Source organism: Zootoca vivipara, chromosome 9 (assembly GCF_965207765.1).
Source record: "Zootoca vivipara chromosome 9, rZooViv2.hap1.1, whole genome shotgun sequence".
In the NCBI taxonomy this organism is placed as follows: domain Eukaryota; kingdom Metazoa; phylum Chordata; class Lepidosauria; order Squamata; family Lacertidae; genus Zootoca; species Zootoca vivipara.
Window position 1 is genome coordinate 54,465,069 of NC_142592.1, and position 17,525 is coordinate 54,482,593.

Sequence of the window (17,525 nt, forward strand, 5' to 3'; positions counted from 1 at the left end):
ATATAAAAGAAAGATGTTTAGCGCTTAAGATTTTCATTCACTGTCTGCATTGAGTAATTTGATATATAGACCAAGCCACACCTTTGGATAAAATATACTTTAATAAATAAAGAGAAAGCAAATAGTTGGAATGTGCGAAAGATGCACCAGTTCTAAGTGGGATGACAAAATTGCAAGTCCTTTATAAAATATTGTGAGAGTGGGCTAAGGACAGCATGGGGGTAACTTTCAAGAGAAATGCACTGTTTACAAAAATCAAGGTTAACTTGTACAGCTTTAAAATGCTTTGTATTACTATGCATAGTATTATTGCCACCAGCAGAGGTTTATAATGCAATTTATTTTTTGCCACATGCAAGCTGATGGTTTGTATTTCAACTATAATCCTAGTTTTATACCTTTTGTATACACTTTTTATTTTATTTAAATAACATAATTTGTATACAGCTTAATTGCAAAAAACTAAGCAGGTTTACATAACAATTTACACTCGCGGAGGAGCAGGACTAAGTACAATGAACCTCTGTATGTGGAATTACCTCTCCTGCTTGGGCAAAACATACAAACTATGGGAATCTTGGCTAATCAGGAGCTCCAGCAAAATAACAGGAGTTTCAGCTAGTTTCATCAGAGCCTCTGCACCACCACTGATTACTGGATCAGGGTAACATAATGCTCTTCATTTAATAATTGCATTTCTCAATGTTTTAGTAGCTGGGGCAGACTCATCTCTGAGCTAAAACCAGATATATACTTCTCATTCTTATTTTTAGGGTAATAACTGTCCACCCTCAGAGGAGCCAACAACTTGTGTGAGTCACTATTTGGGGCTGGTCATTCTGTTGCATCCCATCATTGAGAGCAGTTGATCCCATTACACAACACAGAAACAAAGTCTCATCCGGAGACATGCATCCTACACTAATTCACTGCTCAGGTGGATGCAAAGCAAGAGCAGTGAATCAAAAAGAAACACAGTAGGCAGCCTCTTCTCTGGGTGGATGCTGTGTGCTCATACAAGATGGCTTAGTGCGCAATGCTAACTCCACTCCCCTGTATTCAGCAGGACTGACTTCTTAGCAGTTGTGATTAGGATTGCAGCCTTAAATGATTTTTTCCTCCTGCTTTGCAAATCTGTCTTCATCTGACAACTTAGTGTCCTCTTGGAGAAAATTTGAACTAATGACCTAGCATTTGCCCCTTATCAATTGTGCTCATTTGTAATTCTCTTCCAATGTTTTATTTTGATACTGTTGTCCCCGTTGCTTACATGGGCCGCTGCTGCCATTGATGGAGTACATCAAGTTGAATCACTGAGGGCTGCTCCTTTCCTGGTGGGAGCTGGGAAGCTCTAGCTGAATTCAATCCTCTGAATTGCAGAGGAATCTCATTGCAGCCGCGGGTTGGGAACATTTTTCATACAGTCCGTTCCGGGTCAGAGACAAAGAAGAACAAACTTTTTTTCATGTGTATGGTAGGCTAGTTTCTACACACACTCACACTCACTGAGGAAGGGTGCGGAGTAGGGCCAGTGGGGGATATAAGCTGGGGAAGAGAGGAGTGCTTGGCTGAGGAAGAAGTCTAACCTGGGGAGAGTCCCAGAAAGTCCTAAAGGGCTGCATTCGGCTCTCAAACCTGAAATTCCCAACCACTCCATTACAGGAGACAAACATCATTATGGGTTGAGATGAGGAGAGGCTGCTGTCAAGATCAGCTGAAAAATTATTCACCTCTTCACAGCTGTAAACATGTTGCAGAAGTAGCCCACAAGGAGCAACTGATGTACTTGCAATAGGGCTCACCCAGGCAGTTGTGTATCTTAAATGGATCGTCAAGTCTGAGATCAATAAGACTATATGGAAAGGCATCCCAGCTATCTTCTACCATGTGCTCCAGCCTGCAAGGAAAAACAAGAGGATCAGGCAGGTTGTGCATCTTACTGTTGATGGTGACAAGGATCAGACTCTTCTGCTGTGGAACTGTCTGCCTAGAGATAACCACCCTTTTAATATTTTTTGGGGGGGAGGGGAGAGAGAGAGAGAGAGAGAAGAAAGAACTGCCATCATCCCACTTCATTGCTTAGGATACTCCATCAATCATTATTCTTAAGCAGTTCATATGTCCAAATAGGCAAAAATGGATGGTGAGTGTTTATCTGTCAAATCTGGAAGCCTAAGACTCACTCTTTTCTTATTCTTCCAAGGCTTAATACAGGGGTCAGCAAACTTTGTCAGCAGGGGACTGGTCCATTGTCCATCGGACCTTGTGGGAGGCTGGACTATATTTTGAAGAAGAAGAAAAAAAGAACAAATTCCTATGTCCCACAAATAACCCAGAGATGCATTTTAAATAAAAGCACACAATCCAGTCATGTAAAAACACCAGGCAAGCCCCACAAATAACCCAGAGATGCATTTTAAATAAAAGGACACATTCTACTCATGAAAAAACATGCTGATTTCCAGACCGTTTGTGGGCAGATTTAGAAGGCGTTTGGGCCAGATACGGCCCCCGGGCCTTAGTTTGCCTACCCATGGCTTAGTAGATTCTCCGACCACCATAAATGCTAGGATAGAGACCCGTCTTCTGCACACCGAAAGCGGTAATGAAGATGTTGATGATGACTATGATGAAGACTAGGATTGTGGCAATGTTGTTGAGCAAATTCAGGCGCTGCTGCTTCGTTACGTCGTTCAGGTTCATCCGAGCTATGAAAAACAAAAGACAAAACCAAGACAGAATTCAGAGAAAACTCTTCTGCTCACTACATTCTGCAGAAGGTGTGCCACCACCGCCACCACCATTATTATTACTCTCTTAAATGTTTGATAGGCTTATATTTCCTTTCCTCCAATAAGGTAAGGTCAGCAGACACAGTTTTACACACTATTCCTTTCCTTCCGCCTGGGAGGGCGGAGCCTTGATTGACTCCAGCTTCAAAAGCCAAGGCTGCCAAACAGACACTTGGGTTGGGGTATCATTGCTCTTATTGTTCTATTGATATGTGTGTGTTTATCTTTGTGTGGTTTTTGATGTTTTATTTATGTCTATTTTTGTTATGTTTGTGTTTATATGAATGTTTTCATGCCAGCTGCCATGAGCATGGTATTAACTATGGAAAGGCAGCATACAAATAAAATGATGGTGGTGGTGATGAAACAATGCCGGGGTAAACTCTTCCAGTGAGATTCTTATCTAAGTGTCATTTAAACCAGAGATGGAATAGCTATGCTTCCCTTCTCTGCTCTGCAGCCTGGTGGAATGTTAGGATGTTGCCTGCCACTTTGAGTTGAAAATTTACTTATAAAAAAATAATATGTGACCTAATTTTGCCCATGTGTACAGCTTTAAGTCCTTTTCATATTTCCGTGAGTTTTCTGCCCGATTGCTGTGGTTTAGAGAAAAGGGTGGCTAATGTCCTTTAATGGTCCATGTCCAGCTGCGCCAGCCACATCTTTCATTTGGAAAAATCATGTTAAAGGCAAAGAATGGTCTGGGAAATGTCTCTCAACAGAAGCCAATGGCTAGGGGAAAAACTGGAGATTTATCTGGAAGGTAAGGAGAGCTAAAACAATTTTCTCCTACCCTAGCTCAAAGTGGGAAGCTGTAGTTTGGGAAGGATGGCAAGAGACATGGAAGCAGAGAGCTAGCCAAAGTCTTAAAAGGCTTGGACAAGGAGCTTTTAAGCATGGCTCTATGCCTGGAAAGAGCAAGGCAAAAGGTATGTGTGGATAAGCCTTAAATTTGGCTACAACCCTCAGGTTTCCAGGGATCTCTCCCACAAAAAGGAAACTAAATCCTGCCCTTCTTTCTTGATGCACAAGTATACACCTGAAAAGTCAAGCATGAGTGTGCCAAAAATGAGGAAAACCTGCTGTGGTCTGTCGCTTTGTGCAATGCCTTAGATGCAGCCCCCTCTTCAGTGTGGGCTCTAAAACCAAAGGCAACCATCGAGGAACATTTAATTTTTTTAAAAAATAAAGCAGACTACATTCAGCCTTTGCGAATCTGGTGCCCTCCAGCAGTTCTGGACTATAACTCCCATCAGCCCTAGCCAAGCTGGCAAAAGCTGAAGCAGATGACTATGAGACACACACCAGATATTTCCATTTTTAGATGGCTTTGGTGCTCTAGGGCAAGCCAGAGGCTGGAGGCCAACAGCAGCTGTGGATGCTGAGGAATGTTTGCGGTCAGGCCCCATAACGAGAGAAGAGATTCCATTGATGCAGCATTAGCTGTAGCCCAAGTTCACGACCCCTGCCATTCCTTTGAATGCCAAACTCACAAGCGGAGAAAGACATGCCTGTGTTGATCATGTAAGCCTTATCATGCAAGGGAACAGTGGGGCTGACCCGGAGTCGGGCCAGACAGCTCTGGAGACTGTAGCCCTCTGTATATTAACTGTAGGGGCAGCAATGGAATGCAGGGGAGAAGGAGGTGAAAGGGAGAAAGGCCGGCTACACTGGGATGGGGGTTATAGCTGCAAATGATGAGGTTTAGGCAGGGGGTGGTAGAGGCTGTGTAGGGCAGCTTGGGTAGAGCAGCCTTGCTTCCTACTTCAAAGAAGGTGGCCCTCTATTCGAAAGCATCCTTTGTTTGAAGGACTGCCCAGTTGAAAGATGCAGAAACCTAAGAGGGGAGAGCAAGAGGGGCCTGGAAATTGTCCATTAATAGTGAACACCCAGACAGCAGGCTGAGAAGGCACACAAGCCAGCAGGTCCCTATTGTTTCCCTATTTAAAATACAGTAATTATTTCTAAGTTTTCATCTATACATATAAATTATCCTATGCATTTTATAAATTACTTTCATTGTAAATCAGTGTGCTCCTTTGCTGGTGACACATTTATTTCTCTTTTTGCCATCGTGTAAGTCGCCACCCTAACGTGGAATGTTTGTGTGTGTGCTCAAACACTAAATGAGCATCCAGCTTATTTCTTCCTGAGAGCTATTTTTAAAAGTCTTTTGATTAAGAGAAACATTGGGCATTATGGAAATGAGATTCCTAACTGAGGCCTGTCAAAAGGAGCATCCCTCAACACAGCCTTGAGAAAACTACATGGGTTCCTGGTCCTTACTTTTAATTCTAACTATAAAAGTACTTGCAAGATTAGATTACGCTCGCTATCTTATGAACATTTTTTCTGATTTATTTGTGGGGAGGTTAGATGACATTGCATCAAAGTAAATGTTATCTTCCCTTTCCAGGGCATTTCCCCACTACTCTCCTTATGGGGGTGGGGGTGGGGGTGGGGAGTCCCATATTTGGGGAGAGCAGGTTTGTTCAGCCAGGCAGATTCTCTACCACTGAGCAGTCCCACCCCAGCTTCCAAATCACATGGCAATGTTTGAAATCTGGTAAATGACTCAAAGTAACATCTGAACTGCTCTGTGAAAAGCACTGGCACACTGTGCTGTGTATCACTCTTTCCTCATATGAAGATCACTGGAATGAACTTTTGAAAGAAGCAAAGAGGTCTGCAGAAAGAGACTTACCTATAATGATCAGGAGAATCCCAATGGCAGTTTGGAAGAAGAGGGAAATGGTGATGAGAGCTGTCAGGGCAGCATAATATTGGAAGGACGTCCCCTGTTCCAACACTGCCTTCAGTTGCGCAGCGTTGGCCATGAAGAGCGCCACATCCAGCATGCTCTCAGCCACGCTTTTCTTGGTGGCGTAATGATTGATGTTGATGATGTTTTCCAACCTGGAGCCAGGAATGGATGGCTAAAGGAGGAGAAATAAAAAGGTCTTGGCACATCAGAGTAGGAGATTATCTTAAGAACGTAAAAAGAGCCCTACTGGATCAATAATATCATTATAATAATTTATTATTTATACCCTGCCCATCTGGCTGGGTTTCCCCAGCCACTCTGGGTGGCTTCCAACAAAACATTAAAATACAATAATCAAGCCAAAGGCCCCTCTAGTCCAGCAGCCTGTTCTAAGTGCGGCCAACCAGATACATGTGGGAAACAAGGAAGCAGGATTCAAGTAGAAGAGCACCAGGAAGTCCACAAGCAGGGCACAACCACACTCTCTCCCACTTGTGATCCCCAGCAGCTGGTGTTCAGAGGTATATTGCCTCCGACACTGGAGGTAGAGCATAGCCATCACATCCTGTAGACCAGGCATGTCAAACCTGCGGCCCTCCAGATGTTTTGGCCTACAACTCCCATGATCCCTAGCTAGCAGGACCAGTGGTTGGGGAAGATGGGAATTGTAGTCCAAAACATCTGGAGGGCCGCAGGTTTGACATGCCTGCTGTAGACACTGGTAACCTTATCCTCCATCAATTTGTCTAATGATCCTTTTAAAAAAGCAGGAAGTTGGTGCCCATCATTAAAGATTCAGATCTTCAGATTCTACCTTCTCTGATTTAAATGTTTAAAATGGAGGAAAGGTGGGGTGGGCAATGGGGCTGTCAGAGAACATAATAAATACCCAGTCCAAAAGATCACAAAGTCAGTGTGGTGTAGTGGGTAGAGAGCTGGGCTAGGAAGACCTAGGAGGCCTGAGTTCAAATCTCCACTTGGTCCTGAAGCCACTCATGATATCTCAGCCTAGCCTACCTCATAAGGTTGCTGTGACAATAAGGTCAGGCGAGGAGAACTCTGGAAAATTAAGAGGAAAGAGAAGGATGAAATGCAATTAAGAAAACATCCTCCTGTTGTTCCCTGCTTCAGAAAGGACCTGTTCAAGTTCAAGCTCAATTTTTATTACAGCAAAGGCCAGCAATACAGAATATCATAATACCAAATGAAAGAAAATCAGCAATAACATCACCAGAAATAGAACAATTACACAAAAGGAATTTGCAATGCGTCATTCAATAGAAGGGATTTAAGTTTCTTAATAGCTAAAGTGCAGAATTTGGCCAGAAGGAATTTTCGTTAGATTTCGGGGGGGGGGGATTCCAAATAATATTAAAGGTAAAGGTAAAGGGTCCCCTGACCATTAGGTCCAGTCGTGACCGACTCTGGGGTTGCGCGCTCATCTCGCATTTTTGGCCGAGGGAGCCGGCGTATAGCTTCCAGGTCATGTGGCCAGCATGACAAAGCCGCTTCTGGCAAACCAGAGCAGCACATGGAAACGCCGTTTACCTTCCCACTGTAGCGCTTCCTATTTATCTACTTGCATTTTGACGTGCTTTCGAACTGCTAGGTTGGCAGGAGCTGGGACCAAGCAACGGGAGCTCACCCCATCACAGGGATTTGAACCGCCGACCTTCTGATCAGCAAGCCCTAGGCTCAGTGGTTTAACCACAGCGCCACCTGGGTCCCAATCCCAGGTTACAATAATATTGTAAGGGTGTAAATTTTGATTAAAGGGGTAAAATAAGTCGAGCTCATTCTTCACTATAAAATTCACAAAATAAAAGAATGTGAGTGACAGCTTCTCGGCCTTTTGGCTAAGATTAAGTGTAGTGTGTAGAAAGGACCTGTGAATTCTTATAAGCATTCAAGACACATTTTTTAACAGCTGCTGGCATTTTCAAATGTTCAGTGGCCAGTGAATTGCTGAACCACTATACCTTGGAGTTTGCAGCCTCCTGTGCCCTCTCCCTTTGGGTGCCTGTCTGGATTGGGCCCAGACAGAGAACACAAGGAAATGGACAGAAGTGGCAGATGGTGCCATTCAGGAAGGGGTGCTCACTGAGGACATTCCCCCCCCCCCAAAAAAAAGATAAAGCTAGCAGTGACCTTAAGACTAACCTATTTCAAACTGAATTTCTTCTACACCCTCTACTAACAAATTATTCCTCTCTACTCTCATCTTTCTTTCTTTCTTTCTTTCTTTCTTTCTTTCTTTCTTTCTTTCTTTCTTTCTTTCTTTCTTTTTGTGCTGAACCAGAGGAAGAGTTCCAAAGTTGGTGCATTTTTTTTTTTTAATAGTTATTACCTCCTGTTCTCATGGTGGCCATAGGGGGGAGCTCTGAGTAACCTCTAGTCTGGCAGCATCTGCTAGGAATGAATGGGCCAACTGCCCAACAGGATATAGTAAATGTTGTTGAAAGGGAGCCAGAGCAAAATCATACTACCACTAAAGATAAACAAATATTTTGGGTACAACCCAGAGAACCTCACTGGGTTTACTGCAACCACATTCAAATAGTCACTGCAGGTTAATTATTACCCAGCTGGAAAAGAGCTCACCCGCATGACGGCTAATTGCCTTTATAGCTTCTTACTATCTTATGGACTGTTTTGGTGCTCAGAGCAAATACGATAAACAGCAAACTGCCATGACGGATATTCGTTAAAGGATGGTTTGCACCAGAAACTAGGCCCAAAATGCAAGACCTGTGCTCCTTCACCCTTCCTCCCTTATACAGTCATACCTTGGTTTAAGTACACCTTGGTTTGAGTATTTTCAGTTTAAGTACTCCGTGGACCTGTCTGGAACGGGTTAATCCACTTTCCATTACTTTCAATGGGAAAGTTCGCTTCAGGTTAAGTACAGACTTCCGGAACCAATTGTGTTTGTAAACCGAGGTACCACTGTAGTCGCTTTTAACCATTTGTCCTTGTGTCTATCTTTTTAAGTATGTATAACCCCTTTTTAATTACTAGTTTTTATCCCTTGCCTGCTTTAAGTCTTATGTGTTCACTTTATCTGTACATTTTATCTTATGCTGGTCTGTGACCAAAATTTTTTTTTATACCGATTGAATAAACAGCAAACAACCCTGTCTCCTTACATCCCTACAGCAGGTCTCCGTATTAGTTGTTGTTGTTGTTGCTGCTGCTCCATCGTTTCTCTCTCCAACAGCCATTTTATCCCCAACACAAACTTCTTGAAAACCAAAGGCAGTACGGTCAATGGTCAGGGATGATGGGAGTTGCAGTCCAAAACATCTGGAGGGCACCAGGTTGGAAAAAGCTGCACTAAATGGTAAGACTGAAATTTGTTCAGACATACCAGCTCAGCTTGCAAGGAAATGTGAAGCCAAACCAAGAAAAGCACAGCTGCTTTACTCCCTGGACCCCAGAACCTGTTGCTGTAGCTAAGAAGCAGACCCTCCAAGTGTCCCTATTTTCCACAGACAATCCTGGATTTACAGAAGCCGTCCTGGTTCCTGATTTGATCCCGGAATGTCCCACTTTTCCTTAGGACATCCCTATTTTCATCAGAGAAATGTTGAAGGGTATAAAATCATTTGATCCCCCCCCCCCCGAGCCAAGGAGATAAGTAACTAGGCAACCTTTAGATGTCATGGAAATAAACAACAATCTGACTTTCAGAAGACATCTGAAGGCAGCCCTATACTGTATAGGGAAGTTTTAAAATGTTTATGCTTTATTATGTTTTTATATATGTTGGAAGCCACCAAGACTGGCTGGTACAACCCAGTCAGATGGGCAGGGTATAAATAAGAAAACTATTATTAATTAAATAGGGCATCCCTATTTTCATTGGAGAAATAGAGAATGGAATGGGGTGCAGTACAAGGAGCACCTCAAAAGAACAGAACAAAAAAAGAGGGGCTCAATAAAGGAAAAGATATATTTTTAAATATTTTTTTAAAAATAAACTAATGAAAATGTTGGGTTGCACCCATTATGGGTTTTTGAAGGAATATTTGCAACGACTTTTCATGGGCAGCATAGGCCCTATGGCACAGGAGATTCTGGTGGGCACCCATGGACACTATGTGTGGGGTCCCTGGTTTCGTTTGACCCTCTATCTGTTAGCCTTGAAGGCCGCACAAGACTTTTGCTGCCTGCAACTGACTAACATGACTACCCTTCTGGAAGCAGCTATTATAAACAAATCTATATCATGGGTTGCTCATATCCCCTAGGTTACTGGGAGTGGAAACCGCTGGTGCTCACTTGCTCATCCCATGTTCAGAACAGAAATAAATCCAGTTAATACATCACTGTTGTTGTTTACAATCTGCAGATGATACATGACAATACGTAATTGATTACTCACCTCCCCACCCCCCATTTGTATTGTGTTTCCTTTGCAATGAAACCAATGATGTGGAACAATGTAATGATAACATAATTAATTGCGCAAAATTGCACCATAGCAAACAGTGAGACGAATAAAGGGGTTTTTTTTTGTTGGAAGCCAAACCGCAGAGGCACAGAAACAGGGCAGCGTATGACAAATATGGGGCAGGAAGGGAATCAATGCCTTCTTACATCCCTAGTTACCAATGTCATTACCCACTTTGAGGTCTTTAGGCAGTGAGGGAAGAAACAAAAGGGCAACAGGAGAGCACAAGACAGAAAGACAGGGATCATGTGAATGATAAATAACCCTCTTTGAGAGTGTCTGCTGGCAGAGACTAGCTGTGGAGGCACTTTATTAAAAGGCCATCAATTCTAAGCAAGTTGCTGTGGGATTCCAAATAAAGCGCAGAGAGACACCCAGGCAATTCACACACAGGGAACAAAAAAGGCATCCCATCCACTGGGTGCAGGAGTCCAGGCACTTTAATATGATTGTACAATCACACTGTTTTCTGAAGGCTAGAGATACAGAATTTGTTCAGCACTGACTGAGGTCACCACTAGAACTTGAGCCAAAAGGCAAGAGGAGAAGAAAGAATGCAAAACAGCCCCCTTTTTGCAAAAGCTTGTTCCTATTTCCGGGTGCAATAGCTTAACAGAAAAATGGGGAATCCATATTTCTAAAACACATCTGCCACTGAAATGTCACCAAATCTTGATTTCCCCCCACAGCTTTATCTGCCACTAACCTGTATTTAAAATATACGAATACACACATATTTCAGAAATTTGACATGTTTTAGGATTTGCAACAAGAATTGATGTAAACTACATTGGGCATATTACAGAAAGCATATAAATACATATAAATTGATATACTCATTGGCATCAAGAAGGCCATTTACATCAGCAAGGTATTCACAACTGAGCTGTTCAAAAGCTCTGGGTTTGCCAATCACAATGTTCAAAAGCCTCAAAGGCAAAATACTGTATTAACAATCATGATATTTTTAAACATAATACATCTTCTGATATTCTCTTGCAATGCTTTCCAGTTTCTGAAACTTGGTTCTTTAACTGAAAGGTAAGATTTTTTAAAAATAGTTTAATCAGAATTTTACACTCCAATGAAAGTGTGCTGCTAGTAAGCTAGTGTTAAATTCCAACTTTCAATCTTTCATCCTGTAAATGGCCCTGTATCAAGAAGTAATTCTTGACACATTTTTCATTCCCATGGCAACATATCACCTGTTGTTTACATAGCAGAAGGATGTGTCTAGCCACACCTGACCAGCAAGTCTAACACATAAACCCTCTCTTATTTAACCTCCAGTCTCATAACAGATGCACACAGAGATCAGTTGTGTCCCAGACTGCTTAAATAAGGGCTGAGTCTGTGAAGTGGAGCAAATTTGAAGCTCTGCACCAAGAACAGGTGGTACAATCCAACTACATTCTGTTAACATTTCCACCCGTACCCGTTTCCTGAAATATGTGTGCCAGTAACCTCCCACAAAGAGTTATTGCAAGTTAGGAAAATACCACACTTTTTCTTTATTTATCTGTTTATTAAATTTGTAGATCACTTCCCAGAAAAAGTCCTCAGAGTGGTTCATAATAAAATGTCTCAAATGATTTTAAACATTTATCATATAAAATAGTTTAAAACAACAATAAAATCCAAGGCAAAAATCAGTAACACTTCTCTAATTTAAAACATACCAACTAATTCTAGCTCAGGTTAGATCCTGACTCCCCAAAATGGCAATATTGTTCACTAAGTGGTTTTCCCCCCAATGTTCTAAATGTGCAAAACTGAAGCTCAAATGTTAAAACTCCTCATTTTACTTGGGAGTCTTTTGTTTAAGATTTCACAAAGCTACACACTTCCCAGATGTGCTTTTCAATGTTGTCCTCATGAAACTGGGTGAGGAGGCAATGGGACAGAAGAGGCTGCTGAAAGTGATCAAGCAGGAGACAAAGATTTGTTTCCAAATCTGAGCTTAACAGACAACATTCAAACTCTTAATAGATGCTGTGCCCCTGCTGACACATTCCCTTCCCAAGAAACAATGTGGAATAAAGGACAAGAATGAGGTCTTGTCTCTGGCCCTGCAGCGCACAACGTTTAAAGTGCAGGTAAATCATGGCGAAAGGATGCCAGTGGACAGCTTTATGGCTTCCTTGGAACACTTAAAAAGGCACACAGTCATTCCATCAGAATCAAATGCCAATTAATTGTTTCTCATCCTTCCATCACACTCTCCTGATATTGTAATTGGGATTTCAGACAAATGTATAAACAGCAGGTCTATTTTTTTTAGCCTTCTAGGGAGTATTGGGGGTCTACCACATCCAGGCCCCATCTTTAAGGAAGTCCCAAATATGTATTTCCCCTACCAAGGAACCCACGTTTCACCAAAGGATGGAGACAGAACTGGGTAACAGCTGGGTTTTATAATTTATGATATGGAGAAAACAAGCATTGCATACTCCTTCCCTGCAGTCCTGGGAGGGCAGCCTGAAATCTACACAGCACCCAGCAGAGCCTCATTTCAGTGCCTTCAGCCTCTTCCCCCTGTATTCTATCTTGCTTACCAGATGCAAACTCCATAGCTTCACCTGAGTCCATTTTTCTCCACTGACCTCATCAGCTCTGTCTACCATCTAACCCAGGCATCCCCAAACTGCAGCCCTCCAGATGTTTTGGCCTACAACTCCCATGATCCCTAGCTAACAGGACCAGCGGTCGGGGAAGATGGGAATTGTAGTCCAAAACATCTGGAGGGCCGAAGTTTGGGGATGCCTGATCTAACCTGATAAGGAGTTCCTTGAACTCAAAGCTTGCACCCTATTTTATGACACTTCGTTTGGTCTAATAAGAGGCTGCACCAGGTGACCACTCCGGGTGACTTCCTGATTTGTTGCACAAAGTTTACATGGTGGTTAGCCATTACTGATCAACCATTCTGATGTTAATGGGGTAGTTTAACAACAATGAGCATCCATCCTGCATTCATCCTAACCTGCTTGTGGGGTGTTTACATGTCTTCCTGCTAGTCATTTGCTCATCCCACATTTTCCCTGTCACTTGCCAAACTACAACAAAATCGGCTGGATATCATGCGCAAAGGCTTCATCTGGCTTTCCTTAGAGCTACAGCAGCAGCAAGCACCTGGGAAAGCTCATCAAATCCCAGTATTCCCATATGGTTCAAATGCCTCTGGGATCACATTGTAATGGAAAAGTTTGCTCAAGCAAATGAAGGAAGCAGAAGGGCAGAGTTTGCGAGAAATGTTCTATACCACCTGGTATCCTTTTCTTAATTATGCAGATCACTTATTGGGACAAATTTAAAACACGGCTGACTTGATGAAATGCCTTTAATGCTACCTTAATCTTTCATTGGAAAGATATATATTTGGCCTATAGGTTTTGTTTTGTTTTTAAATAACATTTAAGGGTTTTCTATAATGTAACATCTCCCCCTAGTTAATTTTATGCTGCTCTACCAGCTGATATTTTAGGTTTTGATTATTATATACATTTTAGTATTTTCCTTACATTTTTATCCTTACTATAAAGTACCCTGGGAATTTATTTTTGATGGGCAGCATATAAATACTCAAAATAAAACACAAAAATAGGTTATTTGTCTGTACGGTGGTACCTTGGTTTAAGAACAGCTTAGTTTATGAACAACTTGGATTAAGATCGCTGCAAACCCAGAAGTAGGTGTTTTGGTTTGCGAACTTTGCCTTGGAATAAGAACATGTTTCGCTTCCTGTTGAGTGTGTTCCATTTGTAAATTGAGTCCCCGCACTGCTAAGGGAAAGCATGCCTTGGTTTAAGAATGCTTTGGTTTAAGAACAGACTTCCAGAACGGATTAAGTGAGTAAACTATTACAGTAACTTCATTAGGCAACTCTGTAGTGTCAAGAAGTAGGCGGTATACAATGATGCCTCCCTACTTGTGAAATAAGACCAGAGTCTGCCCATTCCACCACCCCCAATCTCTAACATGAACCCCAAATCTGATCAAAAGGGTTCTCCAACCTGCTGGAGCAGTTCTGAAGGGTGCTTGTGGGGCTGCAGGTGGACAAAAAGAAATGAGAAGCAATGCCTGCTTGCGCAAAACTTTTAGGATAACTCTTGCTTTGATGCATCATCATCTAACCTCCACACAAACAAATCAGAATAAATGCTCATTAAATAGCCAACAGCCACCTAATCTCCCTGCAAACAAATCAGGGTGGAAGATCAATAACAGGTCATCTGGAAGCAGCCAGAGTTCACTTCTTAAGTTCCCTGCTAAAAAGAACAGTAGATTGCCAAGATGTAAGCTCCAGGAGGCTGCTGTGCATTGCCTCCTCCTGGCTGACCTAAACCTGACCTGGGTCAGCCACGACCATTAAAAACAGGACATTGACACTCTTTGAGAGCCCAGTATTCAGTGTGTTAGGTTTCAGCATGACCTGGGATGGGATGGGTGTGTGCAAAAGCACGCAAAGATTCATGTCCCAGATACTGTTGCAAATAACCTTGCTGGGTGGTGAGCAGGGGGATCATCGGGGCGCTTCAGCATTAATGCAGATTCAGATTCCTTTTTAATTTATATTTATACATTTCTGAATATGCTATAGCCTGCGATAACCAAGTATGCTCTTACAAAGTCAACAGGTGCAATTGAGCCAAAATTAAGCACTTCTACATTCAACCAAGCTCAGTCAGAGAGTTAAGCATGTGCTTAACCCCTCTGAGTGTCATCAATGAGAAACTCAGCGGTAAAGCGAATGCTTCGCATGCAGGAGGTGCCAATCCTGGCATTTCTAGTTAAACTGATCTCAGGAAGCGAAGTTGGGAAGGATTTATGCCTGAGACCAGAGACCCATGGCCAGCTGGAGTGGACAATGCACTGCAAGGCTAGGTCAGTGGCCTGGCGCAGTATAAGGTGGTTCCTAGGCTTAACTATGAGAACCAGTTTTGCGTGGTGGTTAGAGTGTCAGACTAGGACCTGGGAGACAGAAGTTCAAATCCCCACTTGGCCATGAAGCTTGTTGGGAAGCCTTGGGCCTCTCAGCCTAACCTACCTCACAAGGTTGTTGTGAGGATGGGAAGAGCCACGTGTGCCCCCTTGAGCTTTTTTGGGGGAAAGGTGGGATGTAAACACAATAACCAAGCAAGTAAAGTGGCCTGAAAATTTTGGGGTAGGACTGTAGCTTGGTGCCAGAGCATCTGCTTCGCAAGCAGAAGGTCCCAGGTTCAATCACCCACAAGGGGCAGGCCAACATTGTTTTTAAAAGCACTGGCACCCATCAAGCATAGCCTTTCTCTGTGGGGATTTCTTCACCCGCCCTCGGTGTCAGACATTTACCATGGATGTCATTCGTCGTGGACTGTTAAGGCCAGAACGGACTTTTACTTCCAGCTACAACTGGCTGGGAGTAAAATCAGGAGGTTTTCGACTTTCCTTCAGTAAATGGACAAAATGTTATTGTGAGGGGTTATATTTCCAGTCACAACGATGGTGGAAAACAGCTTTGGGCAGGATCATCAACTGAAGCAGTGCCACAAAAACAGGCCACAGGCCACACTTAGGGCAGCCTGGCCGAACGTTGCTCACCTCAGGCTGCTAGCTGGTTCCCAAATGTTTTTCTACACCACAATGGGGGCTGCTATGTAGGCAACTCTCAAGGAGTGTATCCGTCAGGCAAGCTGGTTGTGGTTTTGAACAGCAGGCAGGTTGCCCTGCCAACCCCACACACTTGTCACCAATAACATTGTGGCCCTACTTTTTTTTGGTAAATATTTTTTTATTAAAGTTTTCTTGAATTACAAAGGTGTGTGCAGTGTCTCTAATATTTTAACATGTACTGTATCATTTTTGCAAATCAGTTTCATTTATTAAGACACTAAGAAGAAAGAGGGAAATTATTTTTTACTACTTTAACTGCATAGGCTATATATCTCCAAAATCCCACATGCTTCACTGGTTTGGATGTGGGTGCTTTTCTAGTGGCACTTACAGTCCTTTAGGGCAGTGGTCTTCAACCTTGGGCCTCCAGATGTTTCTGGCCTACAACTCCCATGATCCCTAGCTAGCAGGACCAGTGGTCAGGGATGATGGGAATTGTAGTCTCAAAACATCTGGAGGCCCAAGGTTGAGGACCACTGCTTTAGGGTAAAGCCATTTCCCCTGTGCTGTGTCTACAGAGATGGTGTCTTAGTAACTAAGTCTCAGACGCCCAAAATATGAATTAATCTCCTCAGCTGGTGTAAGTGGGAGTTCACCTCCAGGAGCGGCTAGGACAGGTTGCACACACTGGATAGCTCGCACTGTGAATAAAGGCAGATTAAGCTGAAACCTCAGCATGAGCAAAGAATGAGGACGACACATGCCTTTCTCGGCACAGTTATTTGAGACCAACCTGTCTCCCTGCTGTGGCCCACAAGAGACAACGCCAACTGTTCTTGAACGAGAGGAGCAGGCCTGCAAAAGTCTCAGAGGGGGGAGATTTCTTGTGGATGTGCACTCTCTCTCTCTCCCCCTTGTCCTTTGGCTGACATTGAAACACAATTCTGCTTCTCAGCTGTCTGGTTACTTGGAACCTTCAGAAACTTTGCCTGTCAGATCAAGTGCACACTCCACAAAGCCTCCTCTAACTCTGCTATGCCCATTTTTTAATTTTTTTTTTAAAAAACCTACCATGTAGCACCTAGGAAAGCCTACTCTATTAAGGATGCAGATCAAAGCAGACTTTGTGGTTTTAACCCTTTGCTTAACTTCCAGTCTGATGAAGAGCTCTGGATATCTTGAAAGCTTGCTCACTATTTTGAGGCATTGGGGTCACAGCCACACGTAAGTTGAAATCACTCCTACACAACTTCTTAATAGTCATGACCTCTCCAAAGAGCCCTGGGAGCTGTTTGTTAAGGGTGTTATGGGAACAGGACAGTTAACCAAGCCCTTGTGTGGAGGAACATCAGACATAGCTGTCAATGGGCAGTTGATTGGGTTGATAGACACACAATGTACCGTATTGGCTGAATATAAGCTGGACTTTCCCCCCAACTGTGAAAAGTTAAAGTGTGGCTTAAATTAGGGACCTTACAAAAACTGCCATTTAAACAGACATACGGTAAAATGGAATGGGTGTGAGTGCCTGTGGAATTTTAAGGGAGCGGCTTATATTCGAGTATTTTTTTTTCCTCCCCCCCCCCTGAATTTTAAAGATGCAGCTTATATTCGGGCCAATACGACACATAATGGTCAGATGAATCATTATCATCCCCATATTGTTGATTGGGGATAACAAGTAGAAATGGGTAGGTGATGATGATGATGATTTTTAGACAAGCCCCAAATGTCATTGCCAGAGGAGCTGCTTAAGGATTTCATTCAGATTTCACTTTTAAGTGAAGCAGCCTGATTTGCAGTTCCTGGACTAATGTGTGAATTGGAGCACCATTGCCTTTTGGTTTTCATCTGTCTCTGAATTTTGCAATTCAATTCCCAGCTCAAAAAACAACAAAAAACAAAATGCATATAAAATGTGCAT

At 42.9% G+C, this 17,525-nt stretch overlaps 1 protein-coding gene and 1 pseudogene across 4 annotated transcripts in view; one reads left to right on the forward strand and one right to left on the reverse strand.

Moving 5' to 3' along the window:
• Positions 1–82: 82 nt before the first annotated feature.
• The window catches only part of NINJ2 (ninjurin 2), a 49,182-nt gene continuing 31,739 nt past the window's right edge, over positions 83–17,525 (reverse strand). The window contains exons 2-5 of one of the 4 annotated variants that reach the window (XR_015945908.1): positions 5,497–5,728; positions 2,532–2,708; positions 2,184–2,278; positions 83–1,897 (exon numbers count right to left, since the gene is read on the reverse strand). Coding sequence is in view for 3 of the 4 variants with exons in the window: in XM_035127008.3 (XP_034982899.1) it covers positions 2,539–2,708; positions 5,497–5,728 (402 nt within the window). In the remaining variant the exon portion in view is untranslated. Of the gene's footprint in view, positions 2,709–5,496; positions 5,729–17,525 lie in introns of all 4 variants that reach the window. The other 3 variants (XM_035127008.3, XM_035127007.3, XM_060279973.2) reach the window with 3 other exon arrangements.
• LOC148684641 (U2 spliceosomal RNA) lies at positions 7,393–7,539 on the forward strand (annotated as a pseudogene).